Raw genomic sequence first — 21,404 nt, 5'->3', positions numbered from 1 at the left:
ATTAATAATCAGATACCAATCCTGACTCTGGTCATTTACTTTGTCTTTTTAGCTCCTTGTTCTGCTTTACCTTCTATGCCACCATCATCACAAGACAGTTTGGATGCAGCACCAAACTAAACTCTGTCATCGCCCCGTCTTATGTCATTAATTCTTCTGTAATCAGGCTGTTAGACCATATTGATGCATATTCCATTGGTCCTGTAAAGCTCTGCGCCGACCGGTTAGCTGTAATTGTAGCCTGAATCCACTGCGACACCGCCCTCGCCAAAAGCAACCTGGCTGGCAGACGTTTATTTTTTCAAGGCCTTGAATCCACCCTTGCAATTAAGCTTTCCTTTCCGCAAACAACACTCATTAAATGTTCTTACATGTGCGTGCTGCTAAATTGAGACCAGCTTCACGGGCTATTTTTGGGGAGGGCTTCCAGAAAGCGTGGTGCTGCGGTTCCACCGGTCGACTGTGTTGTCTGGCGGTTCCTCTACAGCTGCTCCGAGGAAACCGTTTGGTCCACATCACACCTGCCAGAGTTCTGATGACAGGAAATATAAATGTGTTTGTACTCAACGTACTCAGAGTAACAGAAGTAATGCTTTCCTGTTACTGTTTCACCATTTGTTTGGGATCATCTCCGAGTCATCTTAAATTCCCAGGGTAGTTTTTGTGTCTTTGTTCTATTCATATCCTTTTTATCTTGATTAGATCAACGTATTCCAGCTGTAAATTTGCATTCCTTTTGAAAAACATGTCATTAAAAGTCGATTTGCAGGAAACGTGGCGCGTGCCAAGGAAATTGTCCGAATGCCACTGCAAACGCTTCCCTGACTCCACAGGCTTCCGTCGGCTTTACCAGTGGCGTGAGTCACGGTGACCGTGTAAAAGGCTTTCTCATTAACCAGAACGTCCATTTCCTCAAGCTCAAACCGGGACACTACCCTCCATGTAGTGTTAATCTGTCAGATGCGTGCCACGCTGCTCTCCTGCCGGGTCGTGGTCTTGCTCTTGACTTCCACAGAACCACAGGTTGACTTGAAGCTGGCCACTGTAAGTTGGTAATTGCATGAGCTGCATTACAAATGCTCGAGGCTCTTCTGCAGCAGGCCAAACTGAAAGATTTATCTTCCTTGTTTGCGGGACTTAGTGATGTTGCTTTTATTTATTAGGGGACTAGAGGTAAGTAACGATACTGCCCTCAGAGTCCATCTAGCAATTATGTTCTTGGTTCTGTAGGTTCATTCAGTATTGTAATTTCGGACCCATTTTTAAAAGCATTCCTGTTCTTCTTTGGCAAGAATTGGTTATATGCATATGAATACAAACATCTGGATTGTTGTTAATGGAATGATTTACCTGGCATCTCATGAGACACATCTAATGCAGATCTGGAATCTGCTCGTAGGAGTATACCTGCAGCGCTACTACAACCAGCAACAAGAGCCTGTGGTGTGTCTTAAGCGCAGCTCACCTCCCTTCACCTCCAACGTGAAAGACATGCAGATGTTCTTCGGGCGCCGTGCGACGGGTGAGCTGGACTCGGACACCCTGGAGGTGATGAGGAGCGCTCGTTGTGGCGTCCCGGATGTGGAGGAGTACAGCCACATCCAGAGGACACGATGGGACACGAACGTCATCACGTACAGGTATCTATGTGGACTTAATGATCACCTGTTACCTTATTTACTTTAAAGAGGTCTAGAATTATAGTCTGAGTGATAAGGGCACACGGGACCTCGACTGAACTTGCACGTTGTGTTATAGCTGTCCTTGAAAAACCCGACCCAGACAATACAGGACACATATGAGGCGGCAGGGAATGATAGCTTCAGCAGAAATTAGGAATAACAACTCTGACAGATCTTATGGTTCAGGGGGTTTTAAGGGATTCTCAAAGTAATTGTGGGTTTGTTAAAGTGCCAAGTTCCCTGTGTGCTTGAATTTATATCATACTGTCTCCTTATGCACTCCTGCTTGAGGCATATCTGGGTTAGATGTGGAGCCAATGTAGAATTAGGCTCCGGCATCACCCGTGAGTGGCGAGGTGGATAAATTGAGGTTGTGTCGTCAACCAAATCAAACTACAAACTAATTAAAAGAGGAAAACCACCTCCTTGGCCTGGGTTTTAAAACGAGCTAAATGCTACCTTTCTGCTTTCATGAAATTAAACCGAGGTTTCATGACATGACCTTTGAAGGACAAGATGACCTTGAGTCATGGCAAACATTATTTTTAATATCCTGTCTTTTCCAGTTACAATGAAAATCGAAGGGTTATGGATTTTGGTTATCCAAAAAACATCAGTGAGCAGCGATGGCGTGATAAACGCAGCTCTTCATCGAGACGGTAAACCGGTGGAATTACTGTCAGCCGGTTGTTGAATTATTTACTTAAATCTTCACTCAAATCTAAACAACAAACACACAACATACAGATAAACAAGGACATCCCGGTGAGTGTAGTTGAGATTGAATGGCTTCTCCCAACTTGTGTTGTTGTTTGTAGCACAGGATAATTAAGATGCGGCGTCAGCTTTCATTTGAGCTGCTGTCAGTTCAACTGTGAAAGTGAACCATAGCAGCTATTTAAGTTCATCAAATGGCACAAAACAAACAACAACTCTAAACTACAACGTCTGCTCGTTTTTCTCATCTCAGGTTTCATCAACTTCTTTGTGGGACCGCAAACCTACAAATACGACTACGCCCAAAAACGTGTTGTTGGGGTTGAGAGAGCTTATGCCTGGCTTGGGTGTTGAAGTCTTACAAATGAATAAACATGCAACAACAACACAACCTAAAAAAAAAAATGACATTAAACCACCATTGAGAAATCGCTGAGCTTCTTTCCTTCCAAGAGGAGTTTTATTTATCAGTGTTTTTAATAAAGAATGACTTGAACTTCATAAGACTTGTGGGTTTTATTTGCACCCCAGCCTGATTTAAACCATCCTATGGCTCCACTGTGGATTCTGGCTTCCTGGGTGAGTGTAAATAAGCTTTGACTCGCTAATGGCTGCAGGCTTTGACTTGAATCTGCAGAGTTTACCACAACAGCATTTCATGGCTTCTGGTTTCAGTTCTATGAAACACATTGCACACAAATATTTCCCCATTTACAGACGGGAAGCCCAGACACAACATCTAGACATTTCATTGGGAGGCTTTTAACCACAAACCCTACAGAAAATTGAGGCAGGTAGATGCAGCTGTAAATACCAGGATTGCGTGCTTTGGGGCTATGTGATTTCCCAACACCCCCCGCAAGAATACTCCCATATAAAAAATGGGAAGCCTGGTGAGTATGTGCATTTTAAACATGGAGCTGTTCCGGCTGCGGATGACTGTTTTGGGCTCTCTGATGATGGCTGGAATCTCGTGGACCTTACCCGTCGATCGGGATCGGAGGCCGGGGCCCAAGGATGAGGAGCTGGCTGAGGTTTGTGTGATATAAATACTAATTTATAACTTGTTTACGTGCTTTTGTAACTACGTTACAGATAATAGTGCAAATGTCTGTTGGTACTTTCATCCGATTCGAATGCACAAAAAAAAAAAAAAAAACTTTTCAAATGCCCAAAAAAATCTTTTTAGATTTTCTCACATTGAGATAAAGAAGTATGTCAGGTTGTTGGCCGAAGGTACGAGAATAAGAAATTCCCTTCCACAACAGGACTACCTCAGAAGGTTTTACAACCTGAGCCCTGGCGGCAGAGCGTCTGAAAGAAGGATCCGGTCCGTGCCAGCCATGGAGGAGAAAATCCGAGAGATGCAACATTTCTTCGGTCTGAGAGAGACGGGACTTCTGGACCCCAAGACCCTGAATGTGATGAAGAAGCCCAGGTGTGGTGTCCCAGATGTGGAAAACTATAGCTTTTACCCCGGAAAGCCGAAATGGAAGAACCCCAGCATCACGTACACGTGAGATGCTTTCTGTTGATTTAGGAATATGCATGCTTTTTCTTTCTTTGTTTTTATTGTTGTTTATTGTCAGTTTCATGTTTTGTCCATCTTTCCTTGCAGGATTGCTAAATACACTCCAGACCTGAAGAGAGTTGACGTGGAGAAGTCGCTTCATTCGGCCCTCAAGATGTGGAGCGATGCGGCGCCGCTGAAGTTCACCAGAGTCAACCATAACAAAGCTGACATAGTTTTCACCTTCGCCCGCAGAAGTAAATCTGGATGCAGTTGCATGAATTCCTTATTAATTACTGCAAAAGAGATGCAAACACAGCAAAACCTGTTAATTCCCATAGAAAGGGAATGTGAAGATTCTTTTCTGTTGCAGGTCATGGAGACTATTTCCCCTTCGATGGACCCCGGGGCGTTTTGGCTCATGCCTTTAATCCAGGGGACGGGATAGGAGGAGACGTCCACTTTGATGAGGATGAAACATGGAGGGTGGGGAGGACGGGTCAGTCGAAAAACGAGAGGAGCAGAATTATTCAGATGGCAAGCTCAGAATCAGAGACAAAACGTTTGTTGTTTCCTCCCTGCAGGTTACAGCCTGTTCGCTGTGGCGGCTCATGAGCTCGGCCACTCGCTGGGCCTGACCCACTCCAGAGACCCCTCAGCCATCATGTACCCCACATACAGGCGCCAGAGCAGCATGCAGCACTCGCTCTCCAAGGATGATGCACTTGGGATTCAATTGCTGTACGGTGAGGAACATGTGACCCGTAGCAGAAATAGAATGATCACCAATTTAGCGCTGCAATGTCGTATTTTAAGCCGTTCTCCTTCTCAGGAAACCCCACGAGGACGGCGGGAACGCAGCCAATCCCCAACAAGTGTGACCCCGACTTCTCTTTGGACGCAGCGCTTTTGATTGGAAACGAGATAGTTTTCTTCAAAAGCGGGTAAATATAATTTTAGTCTGATTTGCGAAACGGCTTCAGGACGCCGGAGCTTCTACTCAGTCTGCATCTCGTGTCGAACCCAGGCACGTGTGGCTGAGGACAACGCGGGCGACGTATTGGAATCGGCTGAGAGAAAGCTCCAGCGGCATTTATTTACCCGGCATCGCCTCTCACATCGACGCTGCCTATGACATCCCTGCCAAAGGCGCGGCGTACATATTCACCGGTAACGCAATGGGCAGTCTGGATTTCCAAATGACAGCCTTGTGCAACTTAAAGAGGCTCATTGCTTTTGGCGTGCTGCTGCTGCTGCTGTGACACGGCTGTGTTTTTCCAGGTCAGAAATACTGGGTGGTGCAAAAGCTTAAGACCAAAAGTCAAGCCGGTTCCATCTACGAGTACGGCTTCCCCTCCAGAGTCGGGAAGGTCGACGCCGCCGTGCACATCGGTGAACAGGGGAAAACAGTCTTCTTCATAGGAGACGTTTATTACAGGTAACTAGTTTCACGTTTAAAACTGTAGAAAGGCACACTGTGGGCCGCGTTCCAACATGTTTACCTGGCCGCCGCCCCTCCATGAAGTTTGACTGTGTAGAAAAGATCCACGCGTTTCTATGTGTGGGCGGAAATCACGTCTACATTTCCATCGATCACAGGTACGATGAACGCAGGAGGAGGATGGACCCCGGCTTCCCCAGACCAATCCAGAAAGACTGGCCAGGAATTCCCAGAAGCGTCAACGCTGCCTTTCAGCTGCACGGTAAGACAGGAAGAGTTTATGAACCTGAAACAGACGTTGGGATTTCTTGTTCCTATTGTCCTCAGGTGATGGTTCTCTTTCATCTTATTGGAGACAGATAACACACTTCTTGCTTGGTGTTCTGTTCACAGGCAGCATCTTTCTCTTCAGTGGGACAAAATCCTACCAGTTTGACTTCAGACAGAAACGGGTGGTGAAAGTTATTTCAGCAAATTCTTGGCTTGGATGTTGATAATTATTATTTTACAGTATTGAGGTTTTTTTTGAGCATGTGGGGAAATGATGTGTACCTGTTAGAAAGCTGTAAAGCAGGATCAATAATGTAAATATTAAAGCACAAAATGCTTTTATTTTAAGATTTAAGCTCTATTTACACAGATGTACTTTAAAAATGCACATTTTAGTTAATTTCTGCATCTAAAATGTATTATTTTCTTTATGTAATTCAGGATATTAAAATAATATAGCATCGACTGTGTTGTAAAATTGAATGTGTAAAAACAGGATGTATTTTTTTAAAGCTTAAATCAATAAAATGTTTTATTAATATCAGATCTGTTGTGTTTGCGCTCCAGAACAGCTTTCAATAACATTAAATGAAATAAGATAAACCTCAGTTGTAAAATAAAATACTGAATAGAACCGATCAAATGACAAAACCTACTTGAGAAATAGAATGATGCATGTCACTGTTAGATTATTATATATTTTTCAATTATTTTTATTCTTAAGTATAATATGTGCTGTGTGACAGAACCTCAGTGGTACTCCAGTTTATTTATGTGCTCGTTTGTATAATTAATTATGAAGCAATTTGCATGATTATTATGTTTCACAAATCTAAAGTAACCTAAACATTCACTCCAATTATATAAAGCAGCAAAAAAAAAAAATGTTTTGCGAAGGAATTATATATATTTTATAAACTGTATCAGTATTTCTAAATATTATATACGAACACAATTTGTGGCCACGCATCCGTTCTCCCTGTGGAATGTTGCTGGGAGGTGAACTGCAGGAGCATCTCTTCTTCTCTCATCTCCCTGACAAAGAGCTTGAACAGGAAGTGGATGAATTGTGCATAATAGTGTGCAAAAATACATCAAAATCATTTCAAGCAAACAAACTAAAACGTAACCTTCTTGATGGAGGTACGTAACAAAAGTCAAAATAATCGTTTCGATCTTCTGCTGCAGGCCTGAAGGAAACTTGACCAGTTTAAGTTGACGTTGGCGCCCCCCTAAAGGCGACAAATGGTTACTGCAGTCTCAAATCAGTGCCGTGAGTTCACTGCACTCACGTTGTTGACGCACCGAACTGAACTTTACTTCGCTGTTCATTGAAACCTCATATTCATCTTGAAGGCTTTATATTTTTTATTTGCGCTTTTTCCTGTTTCACTTCCAACTAAGCAAATTGACACTAATCTAAATGACTATATCTTTTGGATGATGTAAAACATGATTCAACAATATGTTTTGGTTTATTTCACTGCATGCATGAAACAAATGAGAGCAATATGTCGGGGTGAGTCATGAAACGAGAGAGCATCTTGTTAAAGATCGAGCCATCGACCCCCTCTGTTATCAAATGGGGGGCTATTTACCCCCCCCCCCCCCCCCCATCCACCTCAGCCATTTGACCACACATGAGGACGCTGCATGCTCTGATTCAGTTTGCATCGAGCTGTCAAAGGGAGTGGACGGTGGATTGGGAGGAAGACATTTTAATAAGATGCCTTTGGATAATTTCTGGATCCTGCTGATGGGCTGTTTGGCCGTGTGCCATGCAGCTCCCACCGTTGCCCCCACGGTTACGCCACAGGATACAGATCTGGCTGAGGTAATGTAATATGAGGTGCAGAGAAACATGTGCAACTTTGAACATGTGGTCCAACAATGCGAATGCATTTCAAGTCACTTTAAATTCAGACTGTATCAATGGCAAACACGCTCAGAATAAATTATTAAATTGATCTGTCCTCTCCTGGTATCAGGGATACCTCTCTCAGTTTTACGCCGACAGTGGGACAAGGAACACATCTCTGCGACGCCTCATGAGGCACTCCTTCAGCCTGGATCTACAGGCCATGCAGGCTTTTTTTGGATTGGAGGTAACTCCACCAATTTATACCATCTTTGTCTTCTTCTAATCAAGTATGTCATTGTTTATTTAAAACTCGTGGCATCATCTTCTCAACGCCAGGTGTCTGGCACCTTGAACAACGAGACCCTGGAGGTGATGAAGGCGCCGAGGTGTGGCGTGTCGGACGTGAGCCGATACGGACACTTTGCAGGAAGACCCAAGTGGCAGAAAAAGCTCCTCACATACAGGTAACTGTTTGCAGCATGCTATCATCATATAACTGGTTGTCATTTTGTGATGACAGCAAAATGCCATGTACTGTAAACAGGATCACTAGGTACACGCCGGATCTGACCCAGAGTCAGGTGGACACAACAATCGCTCAGGCCTTTCAGCTCTACAGTGACGTCATCCCACTGGACTTCAAGCAGATCCCCAGTGGAACAGCCGACATCATGATCCTCTTCAAAGGCGGAAGTGAGTCTGATCTAAACCAGAGGTTTTTAAACACACCATAAACTTCAAGTAGAATCTAAAATTTAAGTCAGTCATGCCATTTCTTTGTAAATTTAGACATTAAAACTATGAATTTCAAGTGTCTTTTACGTCCGTTTGCAGATCATGGGGACTTTTACCCTTTTGATGGGAGGGGTGGAGTTTTGGCCCACGCCAACTCTCCTGGACGGGATCAGGGAGGAGACACGCACTTCGACGATGACGAAACGTGGACTTTTACCCAAACAGGTAAATAAACAGAATGTTGTCCAGCACACATCGGAAGAATCAACGGGTGCAGTTACCTGTTAATCCTGTCAGTCACGTTAATATTAAGATGAAAAATGTTTTAAAAGATGATTCTCTCAATTTAGATTTAAAAAATAAATTGAATCTTCAAAAGAAGGTTACAGACAAATGAAAAATACATAGTTTTAAAAAGTTCTAGTAAAGAATGCCTTTAAACTGAGGCCTCACTTCTCAATGGGTGTTATAGCCAATCACTCTTATGGATAATGGGGTAGCACTTTGGGCAGCCAATAAGATTTCTGGAATGGCCGATGCCACACCCCTTTTGCCAGCTCTCTGCCAGTTGTCTGTTCAGGTATGTGAATGAGAGCTGAAAGTGATATATGAGGGGGAATATGATGTCAATATATTTATTAACAATTGTTAGATATTTCCTTGAATGCTGTTATTTCTTAAAGTTATGTCAAAAATAAAAATGCCGGACTGGATTCATTTTAATTGTAGGAGTGAATCTGCTGCTGGTGGCAGCCCATGAATTTGGCCACGCTCTGGGTCTGGATCATTCCAGGGACAAACAAGCCCTAATGTTCCCGACTTATCAATATGTCAATACCAGAGGCTACAAACTCCCAGACGATGACAGGCGTGGAGTTCAAGCGCTTTACGGTAAACAAAAACTCAACATTCCTCATGATGACTCATGTTAATATTGAAATATATCATAGTGCACTTAATTCAAAATTGAGCCCTAAGTGAACATTCAAATGTTTTCTTTAACATGCATGAATGTCTGATGATGATTATTTTGGTCACTTTCGATTGTAATCTGCTTTTCAGGCAGCCGCATACCAGAGCCCACAACAAAACCCGATCCAAGTCCAGAACCAGAACCAGAAGAACCCACAGATGACCCAAACACAGACCCCCTGCCCAACCCTGGGGCTGAGCAGTGCAGCCGCAACCTGGTGTTTGACGCTGCAACCTCAATCTGGGGAGATTTGTACTTCTTCAAAAATGGGTACATTCTAAATGCATGATTCTCCTCTGTTTGTGGCAGATATAACCAAATACACCGATTTATATTTCAAATAAAATTCTTCTCTAGATATTATTGGAGAAAGAGTTTCCGAGGAATCCGACTCATTAAAGTTAATAGTAAATGGTCACAAATCAATTATGTCGACGCTGCTTATGAACTCCGACACAAGGGTGCTGCATATCTTTTTGAAGGTAATGCCCACGGAGTTCTGAGGTTTATTTTTTATTACTACAGTATATAATCGATCTGAACACTGCAACCTCCAACTGTTTGTTCACAGGTCGTCAATACTGGGGCATAAGGGCTTATGCAAAGACAGTAATGCCAGGCTATCCAAAGCCTCTGACCAACCTCGGCCTTCCTTCTTCTGTCAGTGAGGTGGACGCTGCTGTTCACGTGGCATCTACTAAAAAAACACTTATATTCGTGAATCGACAGTATTGGAGGTGAGTCTCAGCCGTGATCAACTCTTTTGTTTTTTTTATTTTATTTACATAAACACAGAGCACCGAGATTATCACTGGACTATATCCTCTTGCAGCTACGATGAGGAGACAAACAAAATGGACCGTGGATACCCGCGATCCATCACTTCGGATTTCCCTGGCATTGGCTCCAAAGTCGATGCAGCCTTTGAGAACTATGGTGAGAAATGTGACACATGAGTAACTCATTAAGAGCAGGTTGAGAGCTTAGCAGTGTTTCTTTAACAGAAAAAGAGTTAGATGACAAAAAATATCAGCACTCATTGTGTTTGTCCACGCAGCTGCAGCCAGATAGCTTAGTTTAGCTTAAGCGCGAGGTAAACAATGAGCCTTACCTCACTCTGTCCAGATGACATGGGGTTAATGGTACATTTAATTTTTTTGTAAATGACTGTATGTAATAACTTAAAGCTGCTTGAGGTATAATTACACATTTGCATATAAATTGGAGTGTTTTGTTTCCATAGGATATCTATATTTCTCCTCCGGACCCCGACAGATTGAGTACTACCTGCCATTAAAGAGAGTGATCCGTGTGCTGCTCAATTACGGCTGGCTCGACTGCTACTGAAAACATAACAGCCTACCTCCGGAATGTGCCAAGGATCTAGAATGCATATCCTGACATAAATCATATGAATTAAAGTGTTGAGCATACTCTGTGGTGTGGAGATCCTTTCTCACATGAAGATATTACCGGTAGTCTCAGTGCAAAGCAACCGAGGCCAAAGGTCAGAAGTTATCACTCAATCAATTCTGTAAATAATCCTTGACCTGCATTGAAGATTATTCTGTGTGGCCTTTTTTGGGGGGTTTGGGAAGGTTTAAAGGTTGTCGTCTAAAAACACGAAAGGGTCGCAGATGAATGTTAAAACAGCTGTGTCCGAGCTCCCCTCTAATGACCTCCGCCGAGGTGAAGCTGAGGATACGTAATCGCTGGTGTCTGTCTGTCTGTGTCTGTCCCTCTGTCCATCTATTAGCAAGATAACTCAAAAAATAACTCAATTTCCAGAAAATGTTGGGAATGTTACCAGGAACAGATGATTATATTTTAGCGATGATCCAGAAGAGATCCTGGATTCTGGATCACTTCGCCATTTTCGTTCACATTGCATTCAATGTAGCTTCAAAATATGTTCCTCAATATCTCGGTTGAATATTGACCAATGTTTATGGTTCTTGGCACAATCGTGTAGGGTAGCTTACAACCGAATTTCATCCGGATCAGATCCAGATTGACGTTAGGAATAAATATTACATTTTCACATTGAAAACCCCATTCACTTTTACGTTTCATGGTTGGTGTCTAGAAGGCTATTGCGTAGAGATGTTTAACACGAAATAAATCTCTTTATTTAAGCAAATATTATTTTACTGTTTTATAATCACTGGCGACAATTTTGTATGGCATTGTTAGATGATTTTATTTTGAAAAACAGCGGAAACCTATACCGGAATATCCGGGTAGTGCTCCCATGAATAATGTCCGTATTCAGCTCCTTTTTTTGTATACAATATCAGTATTACCTATACAAAAATCGATATTTGTTGAATGTGATAAAATATTTAACAGCACACAGTTATTACAAAGTTTGTCGTATGACCGTCAATCCTCGCATTAAACCAGTCCGTAGATAAACAAAATTATAGAAGGTTCCGCTTTGACGCACGGACACAAAAACAATCCGGAGGACGAACTGAACGGAGTGGGCTTACTGCAGTGTCGCTGAGGTATTTTGTGCGTTTACTTAGAAAAGGTTAGCCCAACGTTACTCTTGACTATTGTTTATGCACGATATGTTACTCGTTAATCAGCAATAGGATATTTTTTTCAGCTATCTGCCTGTTCTCACATTCTCAGTGTTGCTAGATAGTTTCCGTTGAGTGTCATGCCGTTCTTGAAAGGAAGGATATTGTGTAGTTAGTGTTGACTCTACTCTCTCCAGGTCTCCTATGGAGTCACTCAACACATTCGAGTCAGAGATGGAGGCTGATGGACAGGGGAACTACTCTCTCTTTCCTGCTCTGGACAGCATTGCAAGTTTATCTGGGACCACAGAAACTCTAGAGAGGTTGATGAGAATATTGTGTTTAAGATTTAATATATTCCTTTGAAGGTTTAATACATCTATTTAAATAGAAGTCTCTTTACTATCTGTGTAGATGCGTTCAAATCCCAATCTGTTGTCATTGGTTGCTTGTGTTGCATATGTTAGCACCGTAGATTTCTCAGGAGACACGACTGGCAAAGTGGTTTGTTGTCCTTGAAATGCTTTTTAAATACATTTTAAATTAAATGTGTCCATGTAACATTTTGTGTAGTTACACTATTTATTACAATGTAAATGAATAATAATGTTACAACTGGATGACAGCAAACATTCTTTCTGCATCAAACCATGCAGTGAAATCGCAGAGAAGCCCAACCTCACATGGCTTGATGCAGCACAGGTACCGGCCCATTTGTTCATCTCTTATTCTTATTTTTAATGGAAAACATTTAACATTTCTAAAAGTTATTCTCCTTTGTCTCGTGAAGATTGTGCTGGAAGAAGCTGGACGTCCCATGCACATTAAGGAAATCAAACAGAGAATCCTCGACCGGGGTCTGGTTCAATCCAAGTAATTACTTTGCCTCTTATTGCCATTTATACTAAGCGGCGCAAAAACATGATTTTTTTTAAGCCACATTTTCCCGAATCTTCATTTAGACTCTGCTTTTCCTGTTTTCTCCTCCTCAGTGCCAAGTCGAGTCTGGAGGCTGTTATGTACCGTGAGGTAGGGAGAATGTTTTGGTGTATAATAATAACCTCCACCTCCATTTAGGATTGCTGTGACTTCTGTTGATTTAACACGTGCAGCCATTTGTTTTTCAATTCTATTTTCTTTTCTCCATCTTTCTGCATCCTGATTCTCTCACCGCTTTTCTGATTTCTTGAGAAAAGCTTGACTCTTTTGCGCTGTGATCTGTGCACAGAGGACATGAGCCTGCTGTATCTAATGATGGTGTTGTTCATCTAAATCGACCCCCCCCCCCATCCCCAGTTTTTTGGTAGCCAAATGTGTCTTTTGCAGCCCCGTGCATCGGCCTCAGTCTCACATTATATTTCAGACACAAAAAGGGAGCAGGAGATTCAAGAGGATTGAGAACAGAAACGGAGTCTTTGCACTGCTGGTGAGTTTTATGCGCCACAAATACAAATTGCACACAAACGCAGAATGTGAACTGAGAGGCGGCATCTGCATTTAATCAGATTGTGTGTTGAGGTAATACTATTTACACAAGATCCTGCTCCAGAAATAAGTCCAAGTGTAACATGTGAGACTTTTTTTACTCTGGAAATTCACTTCCAGTTAGGATGTTTGAGGGATGGTTGAATGACTCAAACAAGATACAGAGTTTTTCCCAGCGATGAATCCAGAGAACGAATAATCTTTATATAAAAATCTTTTGGTTTTAAGATCTCTTGCACATTCTGTTTTCAGTAAAAGTCATTATTTAAGTGCAAGTGTCTTTATTTTAGTCTGTATTCTCATCCGTCACCCTTAAGGCAACACCAGCTTCAGCCTCAGGTTCTCCTGGTGGAACATGAACATATTTCTGCGTCTCTGGCCCTCTGCTCTCCCAGACCGGTGAGGAGCGGCAGCAGGCCCTGCAGGCCTTCACGGCCCAGTCTTTCCTCGGCTCTTCTCAGCAGAACTCAGTTTCCAGTTCCGGCTCAGGTTCCCTGGCGCCTGCTTTCCCGTCTCCGTCCGGTTCATCAGAGCACAAGACAAAGATGAAGAGGGGACAACGAAAAACCCTGAATGAAAAGTACCGACTGAAGTACCTCAGGCTGCGCAAAGCGGCCCGCGCTATGATATTTGTGAGCAAGCCAGTGATTTCTTCTGAAGGCACGATGGATTCCTTTCATGGAAATGATGTGATAATTGAAAGAGCGATTGCTCCCCGCAGGAGAATGCGGCCCTCTGTGATGAAGTCGCCCACTTAGGAGAGAAGTTTCTGAGAGCAAAAGAGGAGCGGCGGTGAGGGAGCCCGTTTCAGTGTCCAGGTTCTTCTCTATCCAAACATCCAAAGACTCATTCACGTTCATGTGACTTCTTATTGCCAGGTTTTTACTGAGGTCCCTGTTGCAGTATCAATCTCTGTCAGAGGGGGAGCTGCTGCCCACTCCGAGCACCGGCTCTCACCCGCCCGCACCGCCTATGGCATTAACCTCCACCTCTGCGGGGGGCCCAGGCCCGTCTGGGGGCCACAGCGTGACATCGGTGGCGTCGACAGAGGAAGACAGACCTCTGAAAAAACCAAAGAAGGAGAGGAAAGAGCGAGGCCGGGAAAATGGAAAGGAGGAGGGTGAGTGCTGAATGAATGCCGATGCACCCTGAAAACATTTTTTATTTTTATTCTGATTTTATTCTCTCGTTTCCTCAGTGACAAAGAAGATAACTAAGAAAAGAAAGCTGGCAGACGGCTCTCGGAAGCTGGTGCAGCCCATCCCTCTGGACTCGTCGGGACGTCCCGTGTTTCCCATCGTACTGGGAGGTTTAACAGTCTACAGCCTGGGGGAGGTCAGCATCACCAGCATGTCATTATAAGACGTGTGACTAATGTGGATGTAAAAGGGCAGGGTGAAGTGGAGAAGATTGGTTTGCTGGGGCGTACCCATGACGGGACGAAGACTAATGTTCCACGACAGGAAGCCACCCACAGTATATTTTTATATTATGCACATTTCTTTATTGTGATCCATTTTTATTTTTATTTCTGTCTGTGATTCAGATCATCACAGACAGGATGTTGTTCCATGACGAGTGTGCCATCTACCCGGCGGGCTTCTGCAGCACGCGAGTGTTTGCCAGCATGAAAAACCCAGACCAGCAGTGTCTCTACACCTGCCAGATCAAGGACGGGGGAACAGGCCCCCAGGTACGTACACACACACACACACACACACACACACACACGCACGCACGCAGTGGCAGGTTTGCTTTCGATTTGTCTCCAGATGTAAACAGAAGTTAAAGAAACATTGAGCGCTTTTACATTGTGAAGCATTGTGAATGGACGTTAATGGATTTGAATTAACTTTATCGACACGTTAAACCCCGTTTCGTCCTCCAGTTTGAGATTGTGCCCGAGGAGGATCCTCAGAATGCCATTGTGGCCTCCTCGGCCCTGACGTGCCATTCCAATCTCCTTAAAACCATCGCGTCTGCCAGGTACCAAAGGTCGCCTCGGAAAGCTCGGATCTCTTGCGGGCAGATTGTGTTCCTTGATTTTACTTTCACGTCCTTCTCTTAGTTCCAAATCTGAGGCGCCCATCGTGCCGTCGGGAGCCGACTTCTTCGGCTTCTCACACCCGACCATCCAGAACCTCATCCAGAGTTGTCCCGGGGCACGCAAGTGTTGCAAGTAAGGTCACGCCTGTCACTGAGCGTTCATTATCACGGCATAAATAAGCACCCTCCCCCCCTCCTGTTCCTTTGTTGGTTCAGCTACCGTTGGATACGGTTTGAGGTGTGTCGCCCTGGTGACGGCCAGCTTCCTCACAGCCTCTCGGAAGATGATGCCTCAGTCAACTTTGAGGCCTACCAGAGACACCAGAGCTTTCAGGAGAACATCAAGGCGGAGCACGTCGCAGGTAGCTCGAAGATCGATTTGTGTATCTGTGATGTTTGTCACATTACCTTATCATGGGTGTGTCAAAGCTGATGTGCAAACATACAGGAAGCCGGGTAGCATTTGTTGTCTTTTTGTTTTGACTGGTTTTATGACAATAACTCCTCTTGTCCCGTTTTTAACTCAGGACTACCGCCGCAGTCTCCCGGCTCTTCTCTTCAACTCCACCTCACCTCCTCAGCCAAGAAACACTCCACCTCCTACTACAGCTCCTAATTCTGGAGACACCTCCAAAATAAAGGTTTCCATCCTTGGGAAGTTTCATTTTTATTTAACAGTGTTGTTTGTTTCCCCCCTTTCTATTTCAATAATTCAGGAAATGGGGGGGCATAAAGTAACTCAGTTAATTCTTCATCTCGGGCAGTTTATGTAACTTAATGTGCCAAGAGTAACATCAATCCTCTTTGACGATTACATTTGTGACTGTATGTGTACAATTACCGGTAAGTGCTGGTTGGGAATTCATGTTGAGCTTGTGCTAAATTTATTTTATTTTACTTTTATTAAACAGAAAAAAGTGTTGAGAAAGGTCACTGATTTCATTTTCATGGCAAATATTGGCTTCGTGAAACTTCAAAAGTGAGAAGATCTTCAAAATAAAAGCCCATTCATCTCCCTCGTCTACATTCTTACAGTGCAGCAGTGATTGCAGAATGTGTACTGCATAAACACTGCCGAAATTTTGAGAACTGTTAAGCTGTATAGACGTCTGAACAGGAAGAGACAAAAATGTAAAGCAATTTTCCACTTTTTATTTTATTCACTTTTCCAAATGTCTCCTGTAGAGCCGTAGCGTTGGATAATAAAAGGTGGTGCAGGTAAAACCTCCCCGACGCGGTAAATGGGACAGGCTTTAAAGTCGCAGGGCCAGTCTCGCCATGCGTACCGGAGAGCGGCTGCTTCCTCAGCCGGCCGACATTGACCCGTAGATAGTTTGACAGTGGTTAAGCCCCATTCCACTATGGGAGCTGCAACCCAGCGGAAGTCAGGCCCACACGGAGCCTGAATCCCAGAGCAACAAACCTAGATATAAAAAAAATATATAAATATCACTATATTTGGTAAGGCTGTTCATTCATCATTCACTCATCACCAGCCTTACCTCAAAGATGTGATCAGACGGTGCGACAGTCACCGACTGGTCATAGGTAACGCTGACGTGCATCAGACTGGACTGGATTTGCTTGGGAAAAGGTCCGAGGAAGGCCACATCCTTCTCACCGTAAGCCACCGCCCGAGCTCCCAACGTCAGCCTGTAGGCTACGTCCTGCTTGTCTCTGGGATGAATCCTGAAGAATTACATCATGAGCGGCGTAAGACCACACGGGGAGCTCGTAAGTCTGTTTTCTTTGCATCCTGTGCACCGAAATGAAACCAAAGCAGTTTCTTGATGCTGTATTTGTTTCATACTGGAAAGTTTTTTAATTGTTCATCTTCCTGGACTGTCTCATTGACAGGAATTCAGGAGGAGCCTTCACAGTCCAGTGTCATTTAGGACTACTAATTTATATTAGTAATTTAAAGCTCTCAAAGAGTTGCATCAAAAAGAATAAAGCTGAGAATACAACACTATGTAATTAGAATACCATTTTCAAATTAAAGGCGTTCTCACCTGACCCAAGCACCATTCCTTTGTTTAGTTTCATGATTACACTGCGTGGTTGTGAAAGCAATGCAAAAGTTGAATACATCCTTACGGGTGATAGGGCGAGGTTTCATCTGGTAAATCCAAGGCCACGGCCATGAAGGTTTTCTGCATCCGAGAGTTGGGAACGAAGCCCTGGTCAGCCGTCTGGTGCCAGCGGATGTTTGGGTACATGTCGCTCGTAGAGCTTTTCATGTAGGTGGACAGCTGCAAGCACAATGTTTGGATGACGAGATCGTGTTGGTTCTGTTCATTAAAGATGGATCTGTAGGAGCTACCACTCAAGGGCGACACAGTCAGACATTTTTATTCATCCATGCAGGGTTTCTCAGTGGCTCAGGTCCAGGTTCGGAAACATTATATGCCCAAAAAGATTGAGGCCAGCTGACTAGCTAAATATACGGAAGGACGAGGGTTTTCCATCTGTTGATTTTGGGCGTATTCCAAGAGGACAATGCCTCAAAACATTTTCACACACGGATTGGCCAGCACAAAGTCAAAGTCAAAGTCCGAATGGGAAAGTTGGGATGTGCTGGACAAGACTTCCAGCAGTGGACCCCCGTCCCATCATCAACACAAGATCTTGGTGAAAAATTAATTATATGGCATTGAATTACCATTTTTCTTTTAAATGCCACAGTTAATTCAAGACAATAAAATAGAGGGACTGTTTCTGGTTGGGCAACATTTAATGCCGACACACCTGGACAAATCCGAAGGGGAAGTCCGGCGCCGTCTGACCTCCGGAGCTCTGGTGAAACGCCGTTCTCCAGTCATCGATCATGGCAGGGAAGGAGCAGCTATACTGGTCTTGATGATAGCCTGTATTTGATTCCCCTGAGAACCAGGCACGTGTTATAGAGGCAGATAGCTAAGAATACCTGATAACTAGGACACCTGATCACAGGTGGTCCTACCTTGGTACCAGATGGCTCCTTTTATGGTCATTTTGAGCAGCGGATGGATCATGGAGTTCCATAAAACAGAGTTCCTGGTTTGATGGCTGGTGAGATTTGATAGAGTTTACTGTACAGCGTTCTGGATCAGTCACTCACATGTGATAAGCTGATTCTTTCTATCTTTACCCGCCCTTTTGTCCCAGTCCACACCGCTGCAGGGCCCTCTTAGACGACCAGCCTTCGACAGGAGTGCCCCCCCAACAGGACTGCACCAGTCCAATGGGGTGCTTCAGGGTTTCATACATGTATCGGCCAAAGAGCCAGCACACTGCTGAGAACTGGGATAAGGCGGCTGGAAAAGCACCGCCCTCGATTATAAATTATTATTATTCATTATTTCAACCATAAATAAAGTTAAATAATTAAATAATAAAGATTAAATAATGCACTGTTAGATTGTGTTATCCTGTTTTGTGCCGTTGCAGCAACAGAACACCAGCTGGGATACAGGAACATATGAAAAACATGCCGTGTGTGTTCCCATTACACGGCAGGTATAAAGGGCTTGGATGCAGTCCAGTATCTCAAAGCAGAACCGCTGGAAGCGAACGGGCCCGTTCTATGAATAAGCAATAATACCCTTGACTTACTCTCTGTGGGAACTGACCAGGGAAGTTCCACTTGAATCAAATCAGTCAGTTCCGTCTCAGCCGCTCTCAAGGCAACCATGAACGGCCTCACGTGAGGATAGTTCACTGTATGGTTCAGCTCCCACGACGCATTGAAAATCTATTGTCAAATGTTTGCTTCATTAAAAAAATAGACTTTTAATACATATAGATCATGCAAAAAGGGTTTATTTAAACCCTACAGACATCTACTGTAGGCTTTCTTTAATGTGATGGAACCTATCGGAGACACAAATGGGCGTGGACCTTACCTTATCCATCTCAAAGCACATGTTGCTCTGTCCTCCACAGAGCCAGACATCTCCAAACAGCACATTAGTCAGAGCTGTGGCGCTGCTTGGAGTGGCCGCCGTCACGTTGTAAGGACCGCCGGCTTCGACCGGGTCAAGGGTGACAAGCCACGTACCTGCAAAAACAAAAAAAACCATGCTGATGTTTGGCCTGTGGATGTCAGCCTTAAGGTGCCGCTGACGTCGCCTGGCTGTTCTCACCTCTTCTCACAGCGGTCGATGAGTTTATCTGCGACGTTGGGCCCGACAAGGAGACGGTGACCTGAGCGCCTTCGGGGCCGTAACCCCACAGCACAGCGCTCTCTGGAGACTTCTGCAGCACCATGTTGTCTCCATAGTAAGACGCAAAGCGCAGTTCCCCATCTCGACACATCAAAATAAAAATACACAAATAATCTGTAGTGTCACAAGCCTCACAGCGTCCACTACGGGTCTCTTGTTTGTGATAATACAGCAACTAAATGCTTTTGTACAGTTTTGTAGGATATAATTTAATACAATCCACAGGTTTTATCGATGGAAACCTATACATTTATCTCGACAGTGATGTTTAATCAACAATCATCCAAATTATAATAATTTCATTCTTTCCCTGCTTTTGTGGATTTAAAATGTCACACAGGTAAAGATAAATAAAATAAACATTGTGAAGTTGGAAAATCCTTTTTATCTTTTCTACTGAACTTCAAACATATTTTATTTACTTAAAATCAGTCAGAGTTCATTGACATTACAGGAGCCAACGTCAATGAAATCTGACTGCTGCACCTCAGTCCAAAATGACAATTCAGACTTTTTAAAAATAAATCATTTTTACCTTATTTTCTATCTCACAGTGGTTTGGAAAGAAAGAAAAAAAAGATTTTTCTTGCAGGTGCAAGTTTTTATTTTTATTGAGAGGTAGATGAATTTTCAGAAATCCTGATATTTACATTTGAATGCTTGTTATATGTTTTAAAACATTAAGATATTAAGTCAAAGCTCATAAACCTCCGGTACACCACAGTCTAAATCTGACAGTACTCACTGGAAGTGTGGATGGACACCAAAAGTATAAGAACAACCGTCACCGTTGCTGCCATGATGTAACAAACGTTACACAACAAAATTCAAACCAGTTTATTCCACTAATAACAAAGGCGCAGGCAACCCTTCAAAATAAAACACCTGACAACAAAGCACATAGCAAGTAGATGACCATCTCACAAGAGATTTGAGTAATATTATTTATAGACTTTTATTCACATTGAAACTCAAGAGATAGACCTTTACTACTGGCCTTTCCTGAAATAACTATCTTTTCACAACAAGGTGTCGCACACTTTGATTAAATTAAAGGTTTACCTTTCAAATACATTAATATAGAGTAGCTCCTGGTGTAGGTCACGTGCGCAGAAGTAACCCTTAGATCAATCTGAGTGATTAAAAAAAGTTGTATTCATCTTGGCAAGCACTATAAATATTCATGCAGGCAGATTTAAAAAGGAAAGATGAAAAGAAACAAAGAAAGAATAATTTTTTTTTAGATGTTTTATAATCTTTACAGCACCATGCCTTCTATTCTTACCCTCTCATTTAATTAAAGACTCAGGTGCTTGTCTAACTGTAAAATTAGCAGCATCATTGCCTAGTTTGTGCCTCAGATGCCCAAAGCGCCACAGTACGGCGAGCAGAGTCCTTATGAAAGTCTAAAATAATTAACATCTATAGGCTAAAACAACAGCTTGAAAAATGAAATCAGCTGTAACATTAATTACCCAACAGTTTGCCAGCCAGGTGTTTATTTGCAGGGGCATTTTTCACGCTGCCCTGCTGTACAGATAAATGAGCACGCTGCGTTCTGCTGGCACGCTATTTAACAAAAAAACCCTCAACGCTTTCAGGGAGATAAGTGATGGATGTGTGGCCGGAGAATGGGAAAGTTGCTGGAGCATATAAGTCTTGAGAGAGCTGCACAATGAGGAATGGAAATGCGTGCATGGAGTACATGCATAGTTAAATGTAAAGTCTTGGAGTTCGGCAACTTTTCAATGAATAAAAGAAACAACAAATTGAACTATAAGACATTTTTTCACAATATTTTTTATGAGGAATTCGATCCGTTGGGAAAGAGAAAACAGATGTGACATTGCATGCAGGTGATGCTGTATTTCAGTACATGCTAATCAGAATGGGTGAATATTGATGGCACAGATCAAGAAGATAAATCGCCTTTCTGTTTCATGCTATGATTAGA

At 43.2% G+C, this 21,404-nt stretch overlaps 3 protein-coding genes across 3 annotated transcripts; 2 read left to right on the top strand and 1 right to left on the bottom strand.

Moving 5' to 3' along the window:
* Positions 1-960: 960 nt before the first annotated feature.
* On the top strand, positions 961-2,753 carry LOC137901665 (stromelysin-2-like). The gene is made up of 4 exons (XM_068745710.1): positions 961-1,048; positions 1,403-1,640; positions 1,912-1,924; positions 2,577-2,753. The coding sequence occupies exons 1-4, from the start codon at positions 961-963 to the stop codon at positions 2,751-2,753; spliced, it is 516 nt and encodes a 171-aa protein (XP_068601811.1).
* A 560-nt stretch (positions 2,754-3,313) lies between these two features.
* Positions 3,314-16,171, top strand: tbrg1 (transforming growth factor beta regulator 1). The gene is made up of 32 exons (XM_068745913.1): positions 3,314-3,433; positions 3,668-3,915; positions 4,018-4,166; positions 4,283-4,408; positions 4,494-4,655; positions 4,742-4,853; positions 4,937-5,079; positions 5,191-5,347; positions 5,509-5,612; positions 7,405-7,454; positions 7,609-7,725; positions 7,818-7,945; positions 8,026-8,174; positions 8,316-8,441; positions 8,946-9,107; positions 9,279-9,459; positions 9,547-9,671; positions 9,761-9,926; positions 10,022-10,134; positions 11,887-12,052; positions 12,371-12,416; positions 12,505-12,587; positions 12,707-12,743; positions 13,595-13,831; positions 13,921-13,991; positions 14,078-14,319; positions 14,398-14,534; positions 14,746-14,892; positions 15,088-15,185; positions 15,268-15,378; positions 15,462-15,607; positions 15,773-16,171. Exons 1-32 carry the CDS (start codon positions 3,314-3,316, stop codon positions 15,859-15,861), a joined length of 4,248 nt encoding a protein of 1,415 aa, XP_068602014.1. The 3' UTR covers positions 15,862-16,171.
* A 230-nt stretch (positions 16,172-16,401) lies between these two features.
* On the bottom strand, positions 16,402-20,250 carry siae (sialic acid acetylesterase). The gene is made up of 10 exons (XM_068745708.1): positions 20,196-20,250; positions 19,370-19,531; positions 19,130-19,284; positions 18,840-18,978; positions 18,376-18,541; positions 18,208-18,293; positions 17,994-18,127; positions 17,343-17,497; positions 16,748-16,934; positions 16,402-16,668 (listed from the first exon to the last, which is right to left on the bottom strand). The coding sequence occupies exons 1-10, from the start codon at positions 20,248-20,250 to the stop codon at positions 16,402-16,404; spliced, it is 1,506 nt and encodes a 501-aa protein (XP_068601809.1).
* Between the last annotated feature and the right edge of the window lie 1,154 nt (positions 20,251-21,404).

This window comes from Brachionichthys hirsutus, chromosome 11 (genome assembly GCF_040956055.1).
Source record: "Brachionichthys hirsutus isolate HB-005 chromosome 11, CSIRO-AGI_Bhir_v1, whole genome shotgun sequence".
In the NCBI taxonomy this organism is placed as follows: Eukaryota; Metazoa; Chordata; class Actinopteri; order Lophiiformes; family Brachionichthyidae; genus Brachionichthys; species Brachionichthys hirsutus.
Note: the sequence above shows the minus strand (reverse complement) of the source record. Positions and strands in the feature narration are given on the sequence as shown.